Raw genomic sequence first — 25,728 nt, forward strand, 5'->3', positions numbered from 1 at the left:
TGAGAGAGGAGGACTATTTTTCTCCTTTGTTTCACTCTTATATGTAACATTTCACACTCCTGATTGTTCTGCTATCCCTCTAATGACTATGTCATGTGTGGGAAAACTATACTTTCCCACAGGAATCTCCACTTCAAACAGTACCAGTTCAAATAACATCCTAATATATAGCTACAGTTCTGGTATTTCTCCAAAGCTAGATTAAAATTGCCCAATGGATACTTCAATATGGATATACTATCATCCCTTCATTTTGTCTCAAACCAAATTAATTTCGAAATCAAAATCTCCTATGAGTTTCCCTATTTTTCTTCCTCCTGATATCCAAATTCAAAATATCTCTTTGACCCCCTTTCCATCGTCCTCCTTAAATAAGGCCCGTCAATTTTTTCCATCACAACATTTTATCTTTCCTTTTCCTTCCTTCTGTCACCTCCTGAGTTGAGGTTCTTATAATCTCATAATTAGATTACTGAAATACTTTTTAATTTACTTTTACTATCAGTGTCTTTCCTCTTTCAATACATTGACAACCTCTACCAAATTAATTTTTCTAAACTATCACTCTGCCTATCCAATCACCAAGTTAGGAAAAAAACACATGTTCACCTGAGTTTTAAAAATGAAATCAAAACTCACCTGCTTGCTATTCAAGGCCCTTCATAACCTAAAACCAATTTATATTCTCAGCCTTAAATCTTGTAGTCCCTAAGCAAACACTCCCTCTAGCCCGATTTGTGCCACAAAACAAAACAAATTCTCAGCATCAATAAGGAATCATTTCCTCAACAAAGAATAGCTTTTTGCATGTAAGGCTCTCTAGGCGTCACGAACAGGTACCTCTTTCCTGAACTTTTACAGCACTTAACCGTATGTACAGCTTATTGTATTTCAATCTCCTACTATGTCTTTAGAATACCTATCTGCACCACCTCTTCACCGCAAATAAAAATTCCCTGAGAGCAAAATCATGTCTAATTTAACTCACCCATCTATTGGGTATCTTCCCCCAACGTCAAGAGTAAATTTTGTTCATTACTAATGAATCCTCTTACTCTACTTCAAGTTTCAGGGACCAGTAATTTTTAAAAATTTTCTTAATAAAATCAAAGAAAGCCAGTTTTTGAGAATCTATTAAGTGCTAAGCACTGTTAGGCGCTTATACACATACTATCTCATTTCATCCGCACAAAACCGCTAGTGGTTGGCGCTATCACCTCATTATGGGCAAGAAAACCACAGCTTGGAGACTGAATTTCTCTCCTTTCTCCTGCTCCTGTTTGCCCTTTCCCCTCTACGGCAATGGAAGTCACACTTCCTAAGATTCTTAACCCCATACTCAACCAGTGATTCGTTTCGTGTGTTAGAGGCTCTGAGCCCAGCCCTGCGCTGGTGCTACGGAAGCTGAGACGGCGGACCTGCCCTCACGACCCCAGGGCGCAGGCAAGGCAGAGGCAGGCCTTACGCAGAAGTCAGGGAACTGCGGCGGCAAAAGCCCACGCTGCCCGCGGCCACCGGGGAACGCCAGGACCCAGCTTCCCCAAACCGAAATGCTTCCTCCCTCAACATTCTTTCCAACCCCCTTCACTTCCCCACGCCGCTAATGTACACGCCACTTCTCGTGGTCTTCAAAAGAGAGTCGGCTTTCCTTCCCTCAGCCCCGAAGAGACAGAGAGAAAAAAAGACGTCTGGGACATCTTCCTTACCCGGCCTTTTCCGCAGACCCCGGCGGCCCCTTCCATTTCCCCTTCTCCTTCTCCTTGTCTTTTTTGGCTCCGGGCGCAGTGGTCGAGTCATCCTCAAACACGCTGAAGAGCTCATCCCCAAAAGCGTCCGCCATGTTTCGGAGCTGCGAGGCCGAATCTCCCTCCCACCCACAATGCTCCGCGACCGCACCAACAGTGACGCCAAGGGAAGCCTCAACAGGGGCCCGTGGGAGACAAAATTAGTCGAGTCATACAGGGCCCTCCACGTCCCCCGCCCCCCGAGACTTGTTTCCTGCTCCCTTTTTCTCATCCGAGCTTTCCTTTCCCCACCACTGTCGGATGGGCCGCTCGGTGGCTACGGAGGGAGCGAGGCGAAGGTTCCCGGCACGCCGCAGACACCTAGTCGGGCGGAGAGGAGGCGGGACCTTGGTGAGTCGGACCAATTGCGGAGCAGCGGCCGTCCAGGCTCGAGAAGCCCGGATGGAGGACGCACGGTGGCGGCGGGGGACGGGGGGAATGTGAAGAACCCTTGCAGGCCGCGCGGGAGTGGCTCCGGGACGCCGCGAGGCAGGAATTCTCTGCCACAGCTGCAGCATGGGCGGCAAGAACAAGAAACACAAGGCGCCGGGGGCCGCGGCGGTCCGGGCCGCTGTGTCTGCTTCCAGAGCCAAGTCCGCCGAGGCCGCAGCTGCCGGGGAGGCCCCAAACAAGAAGCCGGTGGCCCGGCCGCCCCCCGCTGCCGCCGCCAGCGCCAGGGAGCCCCGCGTCAAGCAAGGTACGAGCGCTCGGGCCCCGGCCTCCTCCCGAGCCGCTACTGCCAGTCTCGAGGGAGCAGGCTTCAACCTGGGCCGACCCTCGGTCTTTCTGTCATCCCCGGAGCCGCTGGCTCCCTATCGGGGAGCCTTGTGTTAGATCAGTGGAAGCTGTCTGGGCCTCCAGAGCCCCGACGGTGGCGGCCGCCTCCTAACTTCCACCTCATATCCTGAGAACAAAAAAGAAATTCGCATTAGCTCCCGTTCCAGCGGGGATCGGTCCCGAGCCATCACCTGAACTAGCGAGGCGAATGCAGCGAGTGCTGTGGGGAGTTAGGAACCTCCTAGAGCCAGACCCATATTCTCTCTGCTTCTCGAACCATTTTCAGCCACGATGTAGCGTTTCCACGTGTTACGGAAACATCAGTACTTAGTAAGAGTTTCAGCACTTACACACCGAACATGCGTGTAACCTGATGTAAAGATCAGCTGTCTTTACCGCAGCAGTGCGTTTTTGCTTACTGTGCAGTTTGGTTTGATAACTTGGAGATTGCAGGTTCTGGCTGCAAAGCAGCAGGCCACTGTTACAGCTGATTTCAGAAGGTGGATAGTTATGCGCTACTTTGTTCTGCTTAGCTTCTTTGCTTGCAGTTTTTACTGAAATATAAGCCCAACAAATATGTATGGAAAACCTACTGTGTAACTGGCGTGAAGTTAGGGTTGGGAAGAGCGAAATAGACGCATCACGTCTCTTGGAGCTTGCCAGTCTGATGGTGGACACGACCATGAAGTAGTCACACGAACCGATAAGTGCCACAGAGAAACGAAGAAAGAGTATTTAACCGCCTAATTTGATTTTTACTTAGGAAAAGAAGGCGTAATGGATGGTCTCTTTGAGAAAGTGACAGTATCGGGAGGATGAATAGATATTAACTCTATACAGCATGGGGGGAAATAGTATTCCTGGGGGAGGTAAGGAACACTATTGTGCAAAGGTCTTGAGTCAGGAAAGAGCATGGGCCTTTAAGATACTCAAAATGTAAGCATTGACTGAGGAGGGAAGATGAGACTGAAGAAGTAGGCAGGTAACAAACCTTCCCTTAGAAGGTGAGTAATAATTCTTTGCCCTGCAATTTATTGTAACATTTTAACTACAAAGTTATTATGCCTGCGATTACAGATACGCAGAATTTTTCCTTGACTATCTGGCACTTTTGCTCTGTGAATCAGCCTCTTTGTATGTCTCTGTCTTTTCCTGATATTCCTCTGAATTCTTTGAAGTTTCTAATAGTCATTGGTTGTATTCTGTGGCTTCCCATTCTCCCTACCCCAAAATGTGACCATTACCAAAGGTGTCAGTCTGTGACAGTATGATTCTCTCTCTACAGTCCTTTCAGGAGAATTCATCTACTTCCATTACTTCTGTCTTTTTCTTTGTAGATGACTCCTCAAGAAGCATGTCCAATCCTGGTCTCTATTCCAAGCTCCAGTCAGCCATTTTTACATTTACTTGGACTTTTGGCCCTATTTTGCAAGCATGTCAAATTTAAGAACATGGCTAACACTGAACTACAGTTCTCTCCCCCAGACTAGCTTCTCCTGTGACTTCTTTGTTTCTGTTTTTCCATATCCCTCTTTATCCATTGTCAGTAGTTATTTTTTATGTCTTCCTTTCTTCTTCACATCCAGTCTTGTCAAGCTCTGTGCAGTCTTTGCTTATTTCTCTTCCATGTATGCCCTTTTTACTTTTGATTTCTACGGTTCATACCTCAGTTTAAGCACTCATGAATTTCTGGAATGCCAACACAGCCTTCTAATGGTTCTCCCTAGCTATGCTCCTTTTTCCTCCTCCAGTTTGTCCTGCATAAAGCATCAGATTGCTTTGACCATATCACTTCCCAGTTTTTTCTACAGCATCTTCACTGACATTGTGATAAAGTACAAACCATTCAGTTCATATCTAAGATGCCCTTTCTACCCTTTTTACTAGTTCCTATATTCAGCTATAGCAAAACTGGTGTATTTTCACTGCTCCAAATGTAGCTGTTGACTTCTGCCTCCTCCTGTTTATTCTTGTCGTTTTCTCTTATTGGAATGCCGTCTATACCTAACACTATCTACCAGAATCCTGTAACACCCACCTCAGATATCAACTGCTTTTTGAATTCTTCTGTCCCCACAGCTCGTGTATCATTCTTGTTTGAATCATTTTTTTTTTGATATTTAGATCTTGCCTATGTGAGTAGTTATACATTTTATCTAGCCTGTAAAATTTCAGGAGGTAACAACAGTTTCATGGGTATGTATTAATACCCCTCAGTATCTACTCAAATACTCTGAATATAGTCATCCAGAAAATTTCTTGGATAAGTGACAAGATTTCAGAGGGATTATTAAGACCAAGATATCAAGAGAGAGAGAAAATGAGAGGTTATCTAAATTTGTAGGGAATTTTTTATAACCATAAATCAATATATAGATAGCAGTGTAAATAAAATGTTGCAATAAGATTGCCACATGATTTTGTTTCCTTTTTTTCTGTCTGAATATTTTTGTATTATATATAATAGGCCTACTTGGAAGAAAAAAGTGGAAGAGTACACAGAAAAAATCGTCTCTGAACGCTTTGTTGTTCCTAATGTAAATGTAATTGTATTACTCCACTTCTCTCTCTCTCTGTCTTTTCAAACAATGTGAAGGATTGTACATAGCATACTTTCTCAATATTGGACTCTCATCTAGAGGTGGAAAATAACTGGTGCCACAAAATGGTTCTTGGCACAATCCTGGGTGTTCTTCCACTCCTATTTTTTCATTTCTTCTGTTTATCAAATAATTCTTGAAGAGCTCCTATGTGCCAGGCAAGATTTTAGGTACTGAGGGTACCAGAAGAACAAAACAGACCGAGATCATTGCTTTCAAGGGGCCTACATTATCGGGGGCTGGTGGATGGTGCTTACAACCATAAGGCTTGTGTTTGTGAAAATTCTTAAACCTGGTTGAGACTTTAAATCTTAAGAGGGAAGTAAGACTAGGGTGCTGATGTCATGAATAAACTCATAAAAGCCATTATAAATATTTTTAGGGTCACCAAAATAAAATAGAAAAAGTGCCATGAAAGTCAGAAAACAGTGACTTGGTAAAGAATAAATTGGGTGGTGGGATCTGTTTTCGGTTAGAACAGAGATGGCTTTTCTGAGGAAACCTGCTGAGATGATTTGAAGCAACCAGCTCTTAGGTCTGGAGACAGAAGGTTTGAGGCTTAGGGAACAGGGCAGCGGCCCTGAGATGGGAACAAGCTTGGCATGATGCAGGAAGGCAAGAAGAAAGTCTGTATGGCTGGAGTGAGAGAGGGACCTGGTGTTGGTATTAAATAGGGAAGAGACCTTAGCAAGGATTAGTCAGGTAGTTTTGGCAGTATGAACTTCCTCACAGACCCTGACTGCTTATCAGCTAACTCTAATTTATTCTCCAGATACACTGTACTTCCCCTTCATAGCTTGCGTGAGTGATTAGTTGCTTCATCACTCCACCAGAATATGAGCTCCGCGAGGACAAGTTTGGGTCTTATTTATTCCTGACTGAATCTCTTAGCTGGTTTGGATCCCCTTGCAGATGTGTACTGTTGGTCAGAAGGGAGGGAGCCAGAGTGCCTCAGTGCACCTGTCACCCCACCTTGAAGTGAATGTTTCAGTGATAGTGTGTCGTTATAACTACTGTGTGATGTAAAATGCTATACCATATAAAAGGAATATATTCTAAAAGAAAGAGGATTGGGCAACAAGAAATTGATTCTTGCTGATGCATCTGTTTTCTCGCTGAGTCATCTTGGGGAAATCACTTAGTTTTTCTGTGCTTCAACTTTAATGTAATAAATATTTTTGAGAGCTAGTTACATATGTTCCATTGTTCTATAAAGTCATTATAAATTTGAAATCCTTAGTGCTTTTGCCTTAGAGATACATACTGCACACTAACTTCCTTATTTCCAGTCATATTTCCAATAACTCCCTTCATCTAAAACAAAACCAAAACATGTGGAGAAGAGTCTCTAAGTAGCAAGAAAGGTAGCTGTCATACATCTTATGCACATTACTTGGGAAAAGAATGGGGACCATTTTTTTTCCCATGGCCTATTGACTTAGAATTGTATTTGAAAATAGGGTTACTCATTTTCAAGTTTCAGAACCTGTTTTCTTCTGGTGCCATCACTTTTTCCTAGGTAACATTAGAATTTGGGAGTGGGGAGCTATTAGGTTGACGTTCTGGAAGTTGGCAGCTGACAGGAGAGGAGACCAAAGAATTACCAAATAGAAAATTAGAGCTGTCTCGGAATTGGGTAGCCTCTGCAAGCCTCTCAGCAAGTAATAGATACTCGTAATAAGTAATGATCTTGAAAAACTTTGAATTTTGCTTATTGTAGTAGGTATTATGGCAGAAAGTATAAATACAGTTTAGAAAGATTTCTGTCAAATTGTTTTAAAATGCATTTCAAATTTTGGAGTTTTCATTCATGCTGATTAAAAATCTTACATGAACATGTTTTAGGAAGAATTTGAAAATGAAAGGGTCTTACTAGTTTGTTTGATTTAATTGGTGATATCTCTAGCAAGATCTCATTATTGTTTCAGTTCCTCAGAGTCTCGAATAAAATGAAAACATACCATTTCTGGACACCCTGGTTGACACCCAGTGAATGCACAGCAGTATGGGTGTTCATTCCCCTCCTGATATTCTGGGGACTTAAATCTTCTTTTATTTGCCCTCTAGAAGTTTGCAGTATAAGCTGACCTCAAGGGAGTGATGTTGTTAGATGTTTTAGGTGGAATGGTTGGAGCAGACAAATGAGAGCTGACTGCAGTCTTCAATTTACTAATTTAAAAAACAATCAGTCAGGAATTGCCTGGCAGTCCAATGGTTAGAACTCTGTGCTTTCACTGCTGGGGCCCAGGTTCAGTTCCTGGTTGGGGAACTAAGATCCTGCAAGCCGTGAAGCCTAGCCAAAACAAAAAACAAAACCAAAAAGAAGCTACGAATTTATAATCTTACTTCTGTCAGTAACACACCCACCTGAACTGTTTCTCAGTGTTGTCTTGGTAATGAAACATTCATCCATCTGAACCTTTTCAGAAAGGGTTATAACTGGGGCCCTTCCATGGGTTTAGGGACCTCTAAAACTCTGATTAGTGTGCTGAATTTGTGAATGAATTTACTACAACTGGTAAGACCCCCAGAAATGGTTAAAGGCTACTGATACATACTCTCCTTTATGACCACTGACGTGAGTTTATGAGCAAGGTTACCAGGATTAAAGTAAAGACTAAGACTAAAAGATGAGGAAAACCTTACTATACTAGAATTGTTATTATCTTTTAACATATTCTAGGTTAGCTCTGGGTACCTCGTTAACTACAGTACAGAAGTAATTCAGGGAACCACTAGTGTTCCTAGTTCAGACTACTCAAACGTAAGTAGTTATTCTCAAAAACTTTGGTTTTCCTTTTAATTGTTTAATTCTATTAACTAGCATCTTAAAATGAACAACCCAGTGTAAGTCCACAGAGACTAAAATCCTTGACTTTAAAATTATAATAAGCAACTCTTAAATGTTTAGGTTTCTCAAAGTGAAAAAAATCCTTATTTTAAGGTTTATAAAAGCATAGTAACTAGGTTTTGTACGATTCTAGGATTATTTTTATATAGCAGTGGTTCTCAAAGTGTGCTCAGGGAATCCTGGGGAATTTTTGAGACATTTCTAGCAGAGGCTTAATGAGATCAAACTATATACATGATAATTCTAAAATGTTATTAGGCATTTTCGTGCTTGTTTTCTCTCTAGTGTGCAGTGACCACATGATGTGTGGTATTACAGAAGATTGAATGCAGAAGTCAGACATCAAGAGAGTTGCAAAAGTAGAAAACAATTTTTTTGATTTGGAAAACAGTTATTTTTCATAAAAGTATTATTTATATTAACATGTAGTAGGCTTATTTTTAATGAATTAATGAATTTTTAAAATTTTCCCTTTTAATTTACAGGGAAATATCAATATTATAACCCACATAAACAAAAAAGTATTTGGGATCTTCAGTAATTTTTAAGAGAGTAAGGAGATCATGAGACCAAAGTTTGAAAATAAAATTGATTCCTTCCTAGTTATTCATTGTTAGAAGAGTGATAATATAGAGCATTTCTGTTGACTGGAACAGGCTTGGCAACTGTAGTGGGTTGAGTAGTGTCCCCCAAAAGCTCATGTCCACCTGGAACCTTAGCATGTGATCTTATTGGGAAAAAAGGTCTTTGCACGTCATTAGTTAAGTATCTTGAGATGAAATCAGCGTGGATTTAGGGAGAGTCCTAAATCCAATGACAGCGTCCAGAGAAAGGAGAGGGAGATTTGGACACAGAGGGAATAAGGCTGTGAGAAAATCCCTTTTTAAGAAGGGGGCGGACAAGGCAAGCAACGCCTGGGGTCACCAGAAGCCGGAAGAAGCAAGAAGAGAGTCTTGTTTAGAGCCTTCAGAAGGAGTATGGTCCTGACACCTTGATTTTGGACTTCTAGCCTCCAGCATTGTGAGAGAATGTTTCTCTCACAGGTTTGTAAAGCAGCCTTGGAAACTAACATAGCAACCTCAACCAGTAGGAGAGAATGATAGGAACTCCCACCTCCTTTTTGCCTTAGCAGGAGTGCTTTCTCTTCAAAATTACCCATCTTCTCTGCCAGGACTCAAATATCCTCTTAGAGGTCTTACTTTAGGTAAGTGCCAAGCATTTGCACTCTGTGAGAAACTAGTTAACCTAGAGAGTGCTAAGTGGTAAAATGTTTTTGCAAATTTAGCTGCAGTATTGCTGACTTCTAAATTGAGTTATCTGGTAAAGTGGAAAAGAAAGAGCTGAAATCAAATACTTAATATTCAGCGATCTTTAGAGGAAAATTAAAATTGTGTGATGGATATTAATCATTAAATTGCCTTGACTGTTCATTGTCTGTTATATACAGGTCCGAAAATTTATAGTTTTAATTCTGCAAATGATTCTGGTGGCCCTGCAAATCTGGATAAATCTATTTTGAAAGTGAGTACCAAAGTTGAGTCATTTCAAGAAAGGTTACCTTAAAAAAAAAAAGATATACTCTTAAATGTAAGCAAATGATGGGGTGTTTTACATTTTTGTAAACAGTACAATAATTGCTCATCTCTGCTAAATAAAAGTAAATCATATACATCTGTTGAGAGCCTGCAAGAAATTAAGGAAGAGCTGGATAAGGTCCAAACTTCTAAGTATAGCATACACGTCCTTTCAGGTCTGACTTAGTATACCTTTCCAGCCTCCTCTCCATTACTCTTCTCCACTTAAAATTTTAGTTCACATCCCATTGTTCCCCCAAATCCCATGTGATTTTATGACTCCAGGCTTTTGTCCATGGGCTCCCTGCCTAGACTGCTATGTTTCCCCTTCTCCATTTGTCACCTCTATGAAGTCCGTCATAACTCACCAGGTTATTCTGCTGGTGGTTCCATCAATACTTGTTACATCTTTTAAAATAATGACATGCTGGGTTACCGTTTACCTTTTTATATGTTTCCTGTGCGAGACTGAATTCCTGAAGTGTGTTTTTGTGCGTTGCTCATAGTGAGCATTCAGTAAAGATGTGATCAAAGGAGGGTATTTTTGAGGGTAGATGGTTGTGTAATCTTAGGTTAAATATATGGAAACAGCAGGAGATAAAATGGCCAGTAGGAAAAAACAGAAAACAATATCTGGAAGCCAAAATAATTTGTGTAACCTAATTATTATAATTTATATAAGTTTTTACTTTTACTTGATTTGCCCTCTTTTTAAGGTAGCATCCATTCTTTCAGGCAGTATGCTTGGGCTGGTTTACATTAAGACAGGTTTCTGGGTTCCATCCCCAAGGATTCTGATTCAGTATGTTTAGGATAGGGCGTAGGAATCTGTCTTTGTGGTGGCAATCTAAGGGTGATCCAAGGACAATGTCTTGAGACATATGGCTTCAAGAGGCTTTATAAAAGGATTTTTGTCTTGCCACATGTTGTTGCTTTTTCCATATTCCATTTTTTCTTAAATATAAGGTAGGAATGTGGGCCAGTGAATGGTATTCCAGTATATGAAGTTCTGGGCTTCGTTGGCAGGAGTATAGAAAACTGTGTGATTTGCTTCTAATTATTTAATTATTAAATGTTATTTAATAATTCATCTTTTAATTGATATGACCTTTTTGGTTTCAACAGGTGGTAATTAATAACAAACTAGAGCAAAAAATTATTGGAGTGATAAATGAGCATAAAAAGCAAAATAATGACAAGGGATTGATTTCTGGAAGACTTACTGCCAAAAAATTACAGGTATCTTGCAAACTTTTTCTAAGTTATTTATTTTTAGTGGAGCATTTTTAAGTTAGTCCCACGTGTGAGATAAAATGACTTTTCAAGTTCCATTGAAATTTCATGTAGATTAGTTCCATCTGCAAGAATAAGGAAGGCATTGTGCCAAATACAGGTGGCACAAATTAAGATAGTGATATGAAAACTGAATTACATTCCCCAAATTATGTTGGACTTGTGGTGGGCACTTCGCTTACATTTTCTCTGACACACCAATCCTGGAAGGTATTTTGTCCCATTTATCAAATGAAGGAATTGAGGCTTGGAAAGATTACATAAATTACAGCCTGAGGTTGTTAATTATACTAAGTAGCAAAGTAAGCAGAGTCTGGATTTGAACCCAGTCCTGCCCAGCTCTAACGATCATCCTTTAGAAAATACATTAAAAAACTTTATGTATGAACGTGTTCATTGAAGCACTGCTTATAATAAAAAAAAAAAAGAAAGAAAACATCTTAAGTGGTCCCCAATAGAAGAGTAGATTATTATATGTCTACCCAGTGGAATATCCTGTAACTATTAAAAGTGATGAACAGTCTAATAATTTGGGAAGATGCTTATGTTATAATGTTAAGTAAAATTTGTTTTTACAAAATCAGAAAAATGACTGAAAGGAAAAATACTACATTGCAAACAGTATCTTTGGGTAGTGAGAATATGAGCAGTTTCTCCTGGCCCTTTTTTATTTATCTGTAGTTCTCAAATTCTCAGTGCAGTGAGCACATTTAACTCTTCTAACTGGAAAAAAAGAAAAGAAAAAAAGATATCCTTGAAGTTATAATTCGTGTCAGTTTCAGGTTTAAAATGAATGGAAGAATAGACTTAGTAATGAGAAAAGAGAAAATTGACAGAATGACTTTTTTACATTTCCCTTTCATAGGATTTATACATGGCTTTACAAGCATTTTCATTTAAGACTAAGGACATTGAAGATGCCATGACTAACACACTCTTACATGGAGGTGATCTTCATTCTGCCTTGGATTGGCTCTGCTTAAACCTTTCAGATGGTAAGCAGTATTGTCATAAACATCTTTCAGTTTATAAAACCTTTTGAAATAATTTCAGTTTGTATCAAGCTTTTGACTTGTACTTAGAATCTTTTTATTTTTAGAATGTTCTTACTCTTTTCTAGTCTTTTTGGTATATTCTTCTTAAAGGTTGTAGTCTGTGCAAGAAGAAATTATTTGTGTGTGTGTTGCTTTCAGTTGTTGATAGCCATTTTACAGTGCACATAATACAGCAAATTCTCAAAGTTTGCCTTTCTGTAACCTGTCAGGCTGTGTATCCTGGTTTTGGTTTAGAAATTAGGGCTGTCTGGCTTTGAATAAATAATATTTAATTAAGCAGAGGGTCAAGGTTGTAATCTTTGGCAAGAACCTGGAATGCAAATTGCTTCTATGACTGATTAAGGTTACTGTCACATGCTCTGACAGGCAACCAAAGAGAGAGGAGGGTTAAGATTTTCTTATAAAAATTTAGGAGTCTAGCACGCTGAGGGTGAAATAAATGGCCAAATAGAGGTGGGCTGGTTACCATCTAGAGAGTGTTCCCACTAGTTTGATAATAAGATGAGGTTCATCATAGGATTTCTATTCCTAGGAGATAAGCGGTAGAAGAAAATTAGGTGCTCTTTGTCTAGACAGGGTTTATGTGTGTGTTTAATAAATATTTGTGTGTTTTATGTATCATCCCAATTTCTCTTAAGATGCACTTCCTGAAGGATTCAGTCAGGAATTTGAAGAGCAACAACCTAAAAGTAGGCCCAAATTCCAGTCTCCTCAAATGCAAGCCACTATTTCACCTCCATTGCAGCCTAAAACCAAAAAACAGGAAGAAGACCCTAAGATTAAGGTAACTTAAGAATTAAACTTTCAAAGTTGTATAAAATCAGAATGAAGCACATGTAACAGTTCATAAGAGTATAAATATTAGGTTGCAGTAATGTTTTTACTTCCTGAAAATGTCCAATAGGTTTGCCAAACTCTTCTGTCACTGTCGGTGTCAGTTATCTATTGCTACATAACAAACCACCCAAAAATGTAGTGACTTAAATCAACACTTTATTTCTTATGAGTTTGCAGTCTGGACTGGGCTCAGCTAGGCAGTTCTTCTGTTCCATGAGGTGTCTCCCCAGACTGGAACATCCAAAATGGTTTCTTTACTCACATGACTAGTGCCTCAGCTGGGAGCTAGCAAGGCATTTCTCTCTCCACATGACTAGCTTAGGTTTCCTCTTATGTGGTGAAATTAGGGTGGTCAGACTTCTTACTTGACATATGGCTTCCAAGAGCAAGTATCTCAAGATAGTAAGCCCCAGTGTACAAATTTTTATCAAGCCTCTGCTTGTATCACTCTTGCTAATGTCCCATTGGTTGAAGCAAGTCATGTGGCCAATTCAAAATCTGTGTGGAAGGGGATTACAGAAAGGCATTAATGCTGAAAGGTGTACTTCATTAGGACATTACACTTAAATACTCTGCATGTCATAAAACATCTGTGAACGTGAGTGAACCTAAAGAACATTACGCTAAGTTAAATTAGCCAGTCACAGAAAGACAAATGCTGCATGATGTAACTTATATGAGGTACCTAATATAGTCATATTCCTAGAAACAGAGAACAGAATGGTAGTTCCCAGGGGCTAAAGGGAGGAGGGGCAGATGGAGAAATGTTGCTTAATGGTTATAAAATTCCAGTTATGCAAGATGAATAAGTTCTAGACATCTGCTGTGCAACATAGTGCCTATAATTAACCGTACAGTATTGTGCACTTTAAAATATGTTAAGAGGCTAGATCTCATGTTAAGTATTCTTACCACAACCACCCCTCGCCCTGCACCATTACACACGCAAAAGAACACACAAAAATTTTTGGAAGTGATGGATATGTTTAGTACCTTCCTTGTAGTGATGATATCATGGGTGTATGCATATGTCCAAACTCATCAAAATGATGAGTGTGTGTATGTGTGTATATATATGTATATAGTAAATTAATTAATGTAATCATAATAATATGTGAATTATATATGTGCAATTTTTAATGTATCAGTTATACCTCAATAAAGCTTAAAAATAAAACAAAAATCTATGGAAACATCATCCACACAAAACCACTGTTTTTAAGGACACACTAGTTTTTAACAGTTCCTTCATTTTTTTGCCTCTTTATGTAAATGTATTTTTCAGATTATGAGTTCCATTCATTTGTCCTTCACTGAACAGTGAAGACTGTGATTTTTGAGGCTTATGTGTCTACTGTTTCTGAGTGTAAAGAAATTATAAAAGCAGTGACACTTGATGATAGTTTTGACACCTTTTTCTAATTTTGATTTTTCAGATATTTGTTTTTTCTTTCTAGCCAAAAAAGGAAGAAAAAAATTTGGAAGTAAATATGAAAGAATGGATTTTGCGATATGCTGAACAACAAAGTGAAGAAGAAAAGAGTGAGACGTCTAAAAGTTTAGAAGAGGAAAAGTTTGACCCTGTAAGTAGAAGTTCGTATTGGGCTTCTAGCTGGATATTCCTAGCAAAATATTTAACTTTTCTAAGACTTAGTTTCTTCATTTGTAAATTGAGGAAATAGTTACCTCTAGGGGTTTATGTGAGGATTAAGTAAAATAACAGGGGAAAACATGACATAAAATAACTGCTCAATATATGTTAATTACATTCTTCCATGTTTAAAGAGATAATCACCAAGTATTTTTAAATGATTGCTATGTGTAAGGAGTATGCTAAATTATTTGAATAATTTTAAAAAGTACCTTCCTTTGTAAAGGAAACCCATTGCCTGGACAGAGAAAATCTGCATATCATAAGATAAACTAAAAATATTAGGTTAAGTGAAAAAAGCAAGTTGTAGGAAGAAAATAACACAATACATATATATATCTGATACAAGACTTCTATCTAGAATTTATAAAGAAGTTTTAGGACAACCGACACTTTACAAAAGTAGATGTATGGATGGCCAATAAACATGTAGAAACAAGTTCAGCATCGCTGGTCATGGGAGAAATGAAAATGAAAACTGCAATGAAATACCATTATTATATATATATCAAAATGGCTAAAATTTAAAAAGATCAGTAATAGCAAGTGTTGGGAGAATGTGAAGCAACTGAGCACTCAAACATTGATTCTAAGAGTTTAAAATGAAATGGTACATCTACTTTGGAAAACTGTTTGGCACTTTCTTATGAAGTTAAACAAACACATATCATTTGACCTAACAATTTCATTCCTAGGTATTTACTCAAGAAAAATGAAAATATCAAGAAAGATTGTACACAAATGTTCATAGCAACTTTACTAATAACAGTCAAACACTGTAAGCAACTCTCAAAAACACTGTATAAGAATGAAAGAAGCCAGGCACAAATGAGTACATGCTGAACAATTTCATTATATTAAATTCTAGAAAAGTCATCTATGCAAAATCTGTCTCTAGTGAGAGGAAGCAGATCAGTGGTAGCCTGAGTCCAGGGATGAAGGAAGGAGATTGACTATTAGGCATGATGAGGAAACTTTTGGGGATGATGGTAGTGTTTTATGTCTTGATTATGATGATAGTTACTTGGATGTATACATTTATCAAATACATTCACTTATACACTTAAACTGGGTACATTTTATTATAAGTGAATCATACCTTTATAAAGTTGATTTAGAAAGACAAAAAGGAAATTGCAGAACAGCATGTGCAGTATAATGAACTCATCTGAGTAAAAGAATACACACATACCCACACACACACACACACGTTTGCATTGTTATGTATGCAAAGGGAACATCTGGAGAGACACAAGAAGCTATTACTAGTGATTAAGACTGGGGTTGGTAGAGTGGGAGGGAGACTTCTTTTTTATACTATTCTGTATCCTCTAAATTTTTTTAACCATGTGCCTGTATTATAGTAATATAAACAAAAAGAGTTTAAGACAGTACACGTTACTTTGAAGTTCAGAGAAAGAGGTCTCTTCTGATTGGAGTATTAGGTCAATACTTCAGAGAAAAAGTGGGACTTGATGGATGCGTGAAGTGTGCATAGGTAACAAAGAATGGGAAAATGGCCCAAGTGGGTGAAATAGCATGAATGAGGGTACAGAAGTGGAATTGTGCAAGGGGCCTTTGAGTATTAAACAATAAACAGGATAAAATGGGTAGGTGAGTACTGGCAGATAGGAGTAAACAGGTGAGTTAAACTGAGACTAGAAGATTTTGATGCCCAGAAAATGAATTTGTCAACTTTTCCTACTGATTGTGAAGAGTTGCTAGAAGTATGGGGGCGGGTGACTGACAAGAAGAATTTGACACGTTAGGTCAAATTTTGTAGTGTTTAAGATGATTTGCAAAGGGTAGGGAGACCATTTTGGTAGCTCTTACACTTGCACAGGTATGAAATAATAAGGTACCAAATTGGATTTGGAAGAGAAACATTTAAAGGAGGAATCAATAGAAATTGCTGATTTACTGAACATAAAGGCTGAGGAACCAAAGACAGCAAGAGATTCGTAGGTGGAGTGTTGGTGGGATCAGTGCCATAGATAGGAAAGATTGAAAGAGTGAGTGTAATTTGGGTGAAATTGAGGCGATAGCCACCCCTTCTGTCTGTTACACTGTGTTGATGTTTGCTTCTACACAAAATGGTCCCAGAATTCAGGTGGTTGTGCTTCCTTAGTTGTCTCTTTTCCCTTTGTCTCAGCAGTTGTGTTTCATAGCAACACTGCACATGCCCTCTTCTCCACCAGTGCTGTAATGCTTCTCTTCTGCTAGTAACCTAACCTAAAGAAAGAAACCAGTACTTTGGGTTTAGCTTTAACTCTGTCTAGTTTTTGCTCAGCAGAGTTAAGTCCTTAAGTTTTATAACACCCATCTTCCCCAGAGGCCCCCCCTTTTTTTTAAACATTTCAAGCAAGTTTGTCCATGTGGATCACCCTCATTCTTTTGCTACCTGACTTTTTTCCCCAATGGCTGACTAGCTTTCTCTGAGAGATGCGCCACACTTGATTTCCAATTTTCCTTTTCAGTCAGTACTCAGTAAACATCTGTGTACCTGCAAATCTGCACATCTGTATTATTTCTCTGTGAAAGATTTCTAAAAGATTTGTTGGATGAAAGAATAAGATCAAAAGATCACAGGTTTTGGTATAAATGGCAGTAGATAAACTAATCTTGCTTTTCTTTTTATTTCTTTATCATCATCTTATTTGGAACAACAGAATGAAAGGTACTTGCACCTTGCAGCAAAACTTCTGGATGCAAAGGAGCAAGCAGCTGCCTTTAAGCTAGAAAAAAACAAGCAAGGCCAAAAAGAGGCTCAAGAAAAAATAAGGAAATTTCAAAGAGGTAAACGCTTTAACATTCTTAGGTACATAAATATCTCTTCTTTATTGGCCTTTCAGGATGGAGGTTGCCTCTTTTTAATATGTCTGCTCTTTCCTAACAGTTTATACTTGGGATTGGCAAACTTTTTGCAACAAGACAGATAGTAAATATTTTAGGTTTTGGAATTTCTTATGATTACTTTACTCTGCTGTCACAGCATAAAAGCAGCCACAAACAATACATAAGCAAACGGTGATGTTCTCATAAAACGTTATGGATGCTGAAGTTTCATACATAATTTTTACATGTCACCAAATATTGCTTCTTTTTTGTCTTTTTCAACCAGTTAAACATGTGAAAAATCATTCTTAACTCACAGGCCATATGGAAATAGGCAGCAGGGCTAGATTTGGCCTGCAGGCCATAGTTTGTTAACCTCAAATGTATACCATAAAATACCATCTCCACTCAAGAACAAGAAGTGGTTATAATTCCATGAGTATCTATTTCTAGTGAAGATGTTTTTCCTGGCTTTCTACATCTTTTAAGTAATTTGTTCTGAAAATGGTAGTATATGGTGTGAAAATAAACTGCCTCTAACTTCTAGCACAAATTCCTAGTAGGAAGTGTTGAGTAATTGACTACAAGGAAAAAGAGGGAATTTTTTTTAAAACCAATTTTTGCAAAGTAAAAAGGCATGAAAAACAAATACAAATAAAACAAATAAGCATCATGGTTTTTTTTTTGGTAGAAATGGAAACTTTAGAAGACCATCCAGTATTCAATCCAGCCATAAAGATTACACATCAACAGAATGAAAGGAAGAAGCCTCCTGTAACCACAGAAGGGGAAAGTGCTTTGAACTTTAATTTATTTGAAAAATGTACAGCTGCTGCTGAAGAAGAAAAAGGTAAAATGAAGGGAAAGTGTCCCAGGGTGTAATTTGTAAATAGAAAAATGTCAAGGACTATATCATTGAAAAATTGTTACTTTGTGTTCTAGCAGACTACAGTGAGATGGCAGTAAAGTTATGCTTCCACACGCTGTCTTGGAAAAAGTAATAATTATGATAACTTGTATAGCATTTTGTAATTACAGACATCTTGCTTTAGCCTCATCTCTCTCCAGTCCCTCCTCCAAACTCCTGCCAGAATTATCTTTCAGTTAACACAGATCAAAGTGTGAGTTTCCTGTTAAAAATTTTAATCAGTTAACAAGTTCAAACCCTGTATCATGGCATTGAAGATCCCTTGCATTCTGCCACAGTCTGCATTTCCACCTTGTCCTCCCAGCTGTGCACACAGCTGTGTCATTCTTTAAAACATACGACTTCATGGCTTTGCTCATCCTGTCGTCCCCTTCTTGGCTGAATGTCCCCTTGCTCAGAGGCTCGAATCAAACAGCACCCCTTCTTTAAACCTTCCCTGATTCCTGCTGTGCTGCCAGAGGTGTGTAAGTGTGCTCTTCTTTGTGCCCACAGGTAAATGATTGATACAGCTAGTATATTTATCAGTCTGTAATATAGTCAGTTGAGTCCCGCACTACATTGTCAGTTCTTTTAATTATACATTCTTTCCACAAATATTGAATTTTTATTGTTCATAATATCAGGTGCTATATGTACAGTTATTAGCAAAATAACTTAGTCTTTGCCCTCGTCAAGTATACAGTCTAGAAGAGAATATCAGCTTTAAACATATACAAATATACAGTTACAAATTGTGATGTGAACTGGCTTCTAATAATAGAACTAATAAGGGGGCCTAATTTGGATTGGGGAAACCTTGCTGAGGTCTTGCTTGAGATCTGACAGATCTGACAAGTATTAGTCTAGTGATGAGTTGGTGGAAAGAACTTCTAAGAAGGAGACAGTACATTGGAAGTCTAACGTGAAAAGAGCTTAGAGCATCACTATCCAGCAGAACACACTATGATGGGAATGTTCTGTATCTGCACTATCCAATGTGGTAGCCAGTAGCCAAATATGAATACAGTTGACCCTTGAAAAACGCAGGGGTTAGGGCAGCTGACCCCTGTGCAGTCGAAAATCTGCGTATAACTGACTTCCCCCAGCCTTAACTGCTAATAGCCTGCTATTGACTGGAAGCCTTAGTGATAACATAAACAGTTGATTAACATATTTTATATGTTATATATGTATTATATACTATATTCTAACAATAAAGTAAGCTAGAGAAAAAATTTTATTAAGGAAATCATAATGAATAGAAAATACATTTACAGTAGTGTACTGTATCGATTCTGTGAGTTTATATCTGTGTACAAGATGAATCATGTCAGTGCCTATATCAGTATTGTCTTATATGATTCAAAATGCTGTAGATGTTATGCATGTTACTAACACTAGACTTCAAAAATGAAAAGATAATGTGAAACAGAAATTCTTAGTTGTTCACAGGTATAAAGATTCATGCATTGATAATGAAGCAGCAGCAATACGACTGCTTTAATGGTACCCTCGTGTAATCAACACAGCTGCTTCACTGTGAGCTCAGCCTTATACACTAATGGAAGAATTGTCATAGAATTTTTATGGCATACAGTATTACAGTCTGTTCATAATATAGTATTGGAAACACTGTTACATTTTTTTAAAAAACCACTTACCTGTGATGATAGGCTGATATGCAGTTTTTCCAATTACGAGAGAGAGAGAGGCATTGCGTAAGGTAATGTAATTCTTTGAAAGCAAAGTTATAAAACAGAAAGAAAATAACACATTATTAATTTTATATTAATTATCACCTCAGCTGGGTAAGGATAGGCTATCCATTTCAATATGTCTTACACATGATGTTCTTCATGTATATTTCTGTATATTTATTGAAAAATATCAGCATATAAGTGGACCTGTACAGTTCAAACATGTGTTGTTCAAGAGTCAACTATATTGAGCACTTGAAATGTGACTAGTACAACTGAGAAACTGAAATTTTAATTTTAATTAATTTAAATTTAGCCACATGCGGCTGATGGCTAATGTATTGGGCCAGGCAGGTTTAGAGCATTTAAGTAATTGACTCGTGACCAGTGTGGCTACAATATAGTGAGTGTGGGGATGGAAGACTGACAACAAATAAGCAGGGATGGGCCACGGAGGGCTTTTAGGCAGTAGTGAAGAATTTGGACTTTATCTTATATGTAACATGAAGCCATTGAAGGTGGTGGTAGTGGCAGCTGTTAAGCAGAGAAATGACATCTGATTTGTATCTTCTCAAAAAATTACCCTTCCTGTGTGGTAGCCTGCCAAACACTGTAATTCAGAGTATTCTAAACAATTCATCATATGGACTCTATCATAGATATTTTACAAGAATACATAACTTACTCAAGACGCTTTTTTTTTTTATATATATATAGTAAAGTTTGGTCTTAAAGTTTATTTGATCATATATAGAGTTATACTATCATCTTTTGATTAGTATTTGCCTACCACTTATTTTTCACATATTCACTTTGGTTTTTTTTTTTATTATTTTTTTTCTTTTTTTTCTTTTTTTGGGGTACACCAGGTTCAATCATCTGTTTTTATACACATATCCCCGTATTCCCTCCCTTCCTTGACTTCCCCCACCTCGAGTCCCCCCCACCCTCCCTGCCCCAGTCCTCTAAGGCATCTTCCATCCTCGAGTTGGACTCCCTTTGTTATACAACAACTTCCCACTGACTATCTATTTTACAGTTGGTAGTATACATATGTCTGTGCTACTCTCTCGCTTCGTCTCAGTTTCCCCTTCACCCCCCGCCCCCTCCCATACCTCGAGTTCTCCAGTCCATTCTCTGTATCTGCATCCTTGTTCTTGTCACTGAGTTCATCAGTACCATTTTTAGATTCCGTATATGTGAGTTAGCATACAATATTTGTCCTTCTCTTTCTGACTTACTTCACTCTGTATGACCGATTGTAGTTCTATTCACCTCATTACATATAGCTCCATCTCATCCCTTTTTATAGCTGAGTAATATTCCATTGTATATATATGCCACATCTTCTGTATCCATTCATTTGTTGATGGGCATTTAGGTTGCTTCCATCTCCTGGCTATTGTAAATAGTGCTGCAATAAACATTATGGTACAAGTTTCTTTTGGGATTATGGTTTTCTTTGGGTATATGCCCAGGAGTGGGATTACTGGATCATATGGTAGTTCTATTTGTAGTTTTTTAAGGAACCTCCAAACTGTTTTCCATAGTGGCTGTACCAACTTACAGTCCCACCAACAGTGCAGGAGAGTTCCCTTTTCTCCACACCCTCTCCAACATTTGTGGTTTCCAGATTTTGTGATGATGGCCATTCTGACTGGTTCAAGACACTTTTTTTAAAAAGATCCAGATCTTTAAGTGATGTTCTTCTTACATCACTTAAAGAAGAGCAGGCCTTTCTATCTGTCCTTTTTTTAATCTATTCTCTTCTAAAAGTCTGTTCCCAAAAGTGAGAGAACTTTAATCCCTCAAAAGAGATTGTATATTACTACATAGCCATTTTTAAAAAACCAATCTTTGTCTATCATTTTAGAGAAAAAGAAAGAACCTCATGATATAAGAAATTTTGACTATACTGCTCGAAGCTGGACTGGAAAATCTCCCAAACAATTTCTGATCGATTGGGTCAGGAAGAATCTTCCCAAGAGTCCAAATCCTTCCTTTGAAAAAGTTGCAGTAGGTAGATACTGGAAATGTAGGTATGTTTTTGGTTAACTGAATGAACTTTTAGAAAAATCTAAGATGAAAATCTTTTTTTTTATGAGTTAAGTGGACATTTAGGAAGCTAATTCCAAATCCCATATTGATAGTGCTTATAAATCATGTAGTATAATGTCTTCCATGGGAATATTTAATTTAAATGATTAATGTAAACTACAGTTCAATGTTCTGACCTTTTTTATTTTTTTTTACTTCATCAATTTTATTTTAAAATGTTTTTGTCTTCTTTGTAGGGTAAGGGTAATCAAGTCTGAAGATGATGTACTGGTAGTATGCCCTACAATCTTAACGGAGGATGGCATGCAAGCTCAGCACCTGGGAGCTACTTTAGCTCTTTATCGTTTAGTGAAAGGGCAGGTAAGACTTTTTAGATCTAAGTGTTTCAAAAATCATTTCTGGAGTAATGAGTATATTTTGTCAACATAAAACTGTATCTGCATTGGAAGGTAGTATTTAATTATGGCCCTTTGTGCCAGTTTTCTCTTTACGGAGTGCTTCTTTTGATTAATGCTTGTTTCTGCTTAGTTATAATTTTGACTTCTCTCTCACCTGTAAACATAGTTCAGTCTTTCTCTCCTTAGATCAGAGGCTCTGAACCATTTCGTCCAGCTTTGCAAGCCAAACTAATTTACAGATTAAAAAGTAGTTGTGCTTGAGTGGTTGAATTAAGGAGAGTTTTTTAAACATTTGTTTTCCTTTAATGTTATATTGTCTATCAACTTTTAAAAATGACATTAGTTCCAGTTTTCACTTTTAGTTATATTGACTGTAAGCTTCCAGTTTAAGGAAAGATGAAAATAAAGTATTACTGAAGAGAGCACTTTTAAAATAACACAATGCTCTTTTTTTTTTTTTTTTTGGTTGGGGAGTATTGTCAGTTTCCTTTTTATAATAAACATGTATATCTTTCTTCATGGGGGATTAGAACTACTGAAAATGTAGACACTGACTAAGTGGAACTCCAAACAATAGTTCTTTTCCATTTTGTGTCAGTAAAAGTTCTTTATGTCTTTATTTCCCTCATTTTGCAGAATAAGGTATAATAAGCTAAGCTTAATTGATAGAAATGACTATCAGTGATAGAGAAATAGTTGTGGGCTCTTTCATAACACAGAATTAGGGTAACTTAGATGCCATCCAGTGGTGTTCATTTACGATATTCTGAGCTGTAGCATACAGCGGCTGGACTCTCAGAGGGAACTTTGTTTTAGAGATGCTTTATGGGTCATCTACGTATTTAGCAGCACCACTATAGGGACAAGTCATAGATATGTATTTAATAGTTTACTGTGTTCCAGCAGTAAGCACACGACATGACTAACACAGTTTGCCTCAGAGTATGCCTCTAAGTGAGGTACTATCATCAGCCCCATTTTACAGAGTTAGAAACTAAGACACCCAGAGCTTAAGTTACTTACCCAAGGTCACACAGCTAGTAAGTCTAGAAGCCTGAACATAATACACTATTTATAAATTTGCATCATAGGCATGTATATATTAAAGTAGTAACTTACTCGTTGAAGAGACATTTTAAGAGGCAGATAGCTATCCTTTTAAGTTCTAACATATTGAATTTTGGTAGCCAGTAGTTAGTGAAAATGACATACTGCTGTTGTTTTCCTTTATAGTCAGTTCATCAGTTACTTCCGCCCACTTACCGAGATGTTTGGCTGGAGTGGAGTGACGCGGAAAAGAAAAAGGAAGAATTAAATAAAATGGAAACCAATAAACCACGTGACCTTTTTATTGCCAAACTTCTGAATAAATTGAAACAGCAGCAGCAACAGCAACAACAGCATTCTGAGAATAAGAGAGAAAACTCTGAAGATCCTGAGGAATCTTGGGAAAATTTAGTTTCTGATGAGGATTTTTCTGCACTGTCCTTAGAATCAGAAAAGGCAGAAGATTTGGAACCTGTTAGAAACCTCTTTGGCAAGTTGCAAAGCACACCAAAGTACCAGAGACTTCTCAAGGAAAGGCAGCAGTTACCTGTGTTCAAACACAGGGATTCAATTGTTGAAACTCTTAAAAGGCACCGGGTTGTGGTTGTGGCAGGTGAAACAGGGAGTGGTAAAAGTACTCAAGTGCCACATTTTCTATTGGAAGATCTGCTTCTAAATGAGCAGGGAACAAGTAAATGTAACATTGTCTGTACACAGCCCCGAAGAATCTCAGCAGTGAGTTTAGCCACGAGAGTGTGTGATGAATTGGGCTGTGAAAATGGACCTGGAGGAAAGGTAAGATATTGTTCAACTCTGCCTCAGAGAATGATGACATTACTCACCTGTGCTCTTGGGATCCAGATGGAAGGAACCTGTACCATATATGAGTTTTTACTGATACTTTTTGTTCAATAGCATATCTCTCAGGTGTTTTTCATGTTTTCTTTGACAGATGTGATATTATGCCATGCTCCTTCATATGAAAAGGATTATCAGTAATTATCATTAAAATTCTCATATAAAGGAAAAATATATTCACCTCAATAGTTGAGTATTCAAATGTATTACATACTAAGTTGATCATTCAAAGAATATAAACACATACAAATATAACTGTAATATCAGATATCTGAAGTGTTTGGAAACCTTTTCTGTGGGATGTATTCCTGAATGATTTTCATTAGTTCAATAACAGAAGGAAAAAACAATATAGAAGAAAATGCCAGACTATTTTCAAATCCTGCATATAAAAAATAACAGAAAAAGTACTTAAATATCTGCTGTCACACATTTTGCAATAAAAGGATACACAAAACTTGCCAAACCTTAACCAGAGTGACTACAAAGTATAGAAGTTAATAAAATTGGTTTAGAACCAAATATAATGAATTCCAAGTTCATATAACTCAGTTTAATTATACTTTGAATTGTTCTTTATAAATATGGTACTTAACATTTTTGTCTTTATCTTTAAGCTAGGTGTCCCTTGATTAAAAAAATTTTATGTGGCAATTTGGGTTTCTGTCATGAAATGTAAGAGGAAAAAGGACATAATTTCTGTCTTATAAGGAGTTTACATTAAGGGGATGACGGATGTATACAAATATAACAAAGGAATGACAGAAGGAATAAGAAAGAAAATGTGATGAGAATAGAATTGACTTCAGGATTCCAATCAGGCACCACTGGTTTTTAATGGTTGCAGCTTTTATGAGATCGTGATAGAACAGTAGACCAAATTGTAGGAGTTTGTCTTAACTTCTGTTCCTCAGTACTGCAATATTTTGCTCCAAGATAATTTAATAAGAAATTGATTAACTCAGTATTTTCATAATCATGTTAATGGTAGTCAGAGCAGGTGAACAGCTTGTTTCAAAACTCTTATAAAAGGCTTTTCTTGTTTAAAATTGCCAAAACTCATTTTATAGTTTTAAATAATTGAAGATCATGGGAAAGTAATAAATTGCACTAAACAGATTTACTTAGACTGCTCCATATAGTAGCAGGATGAGCCCCTGTACTTCACTTTTTAAAGCTTGTTTCCCAGATCATTTGTGAGCATCTAATCTGGGCCTTGTGTTTTACTTTCAGAATTCTTTGTGTGGATATCAGATCCGGATGGAGTCTCGAGCTAGTGAATCTACCCGCTTACTCTACTGTACAACAGGGGTTTTGCTAAGAAAACTTCAAGAAGATAGTCTCCTAACTAATGTGTCTCATGTGATTGTAGATGAGGTGAGTAGATTCTATAGCCATGTTCAGAAAAAAATTCTAAACATTTTTGTATTAAAAAGATGTTACTTCTAACACTAGCTAACATTTTCTTCATGCTTATTAAATGCCAGACACTTTACATATAATATA

General features: G+C 37.7%; 2 protein-coding genes across 4 annotated transcripts in view; one reads left to right on the top strand and one right to left on the bottom strand.

Moving 5' to 3' along the window:
- Positions 1-2,026, bottom strand: part of MTREX (Mtr4 exosome RNA helicase) — a 117,587-nt gene extending 115,561 nt beyond the window's left edge. The window contains exon 1 of one of the 2 annotated variants that reach the window (XR_009054849.1): positions 1,707-1,983. Coding sequence is in view for 1 of the 2 variants with exons in the window: in XM_057743441.1 (XP_057599424.1) it covers positions 1,707-1,840 (134 nt within the window). In the remaining variant the exon portion in view is untranslated. Of the gene's footprint in view, positions 1-1,706 lie in introns of both variants that reach the window. The other variant, XM_057743441.1, reaches the window with a different exon arrangement.
- The window catches only part of DHX29 (DExH-box helicase 29), a 46,725-nt gene continuing 22,910 nt past the window's right edge, over positions 1,914-25,728 (top strand). The window contains exons 1-12 of one of the 2 annotated variants that reach the window (XM_057743423.1): positions 1,914-2,481; positions 9,460-9,533; positions 10,712-10,825; positions 11,745-11,874; positions 12,573-12,718; positions 14,229-14,354; positions 17,092-17,218; positions 17,949-18,107; positions 21,735-21,900; positions 22,156-22,279; positions 23,551-24,159; positions 25,456-25,599. In XM_057743423.1, coding sequence (XP_057599406.1) covers positions 2,301-2,481; positions 9,460-9,533; positions 10,712-10,825; positions 11,745-11,874; positions 12,573-12,718; positions 14,229-14,354; positions 17,092-17,218; positions 17,949-18,107; positions 21,735-21,900; positions 22,156-22,279; positions 23,551-24,159; positions 25,456-25,599 — 2,100 coding nt within the window. In that variant the 5' untranslated portion in view covers positions 1,914-2,300. Of the gene's footprint in view, positions 2,482-9,459; positions 9,534-10,711; positions 10,826-11,744; positions 11,875-12,572; positions 12,719-14,207; positions 14,355-17,091; positions 17,219-17,948; positions 18,108-21,734; positions 21,901-22,155; positions 22,280-23,550; positions 24,160-25,455; positions 25,600-25,728 lie in introns of those variants that run through there. The other variant, XM_057743432.1, reaches the window with a different exon arrangement.

The sequence above is a fragment of the Hippopotamus amphibius genome, chromosome 1, assembly GCF_030028045.1.
Source record: "Hippopotamus amphibius kiboko isolate mHipAmp2 chromosome 1, mHipAmp2.hap2, whole genome shotgun sequence".
NCBI lineage: Eukaryota > Metazoa > Chordata > Mammalia > Artiodactyla > Hippopotamidae > Hippopotamus > Hippopotamus amphibius.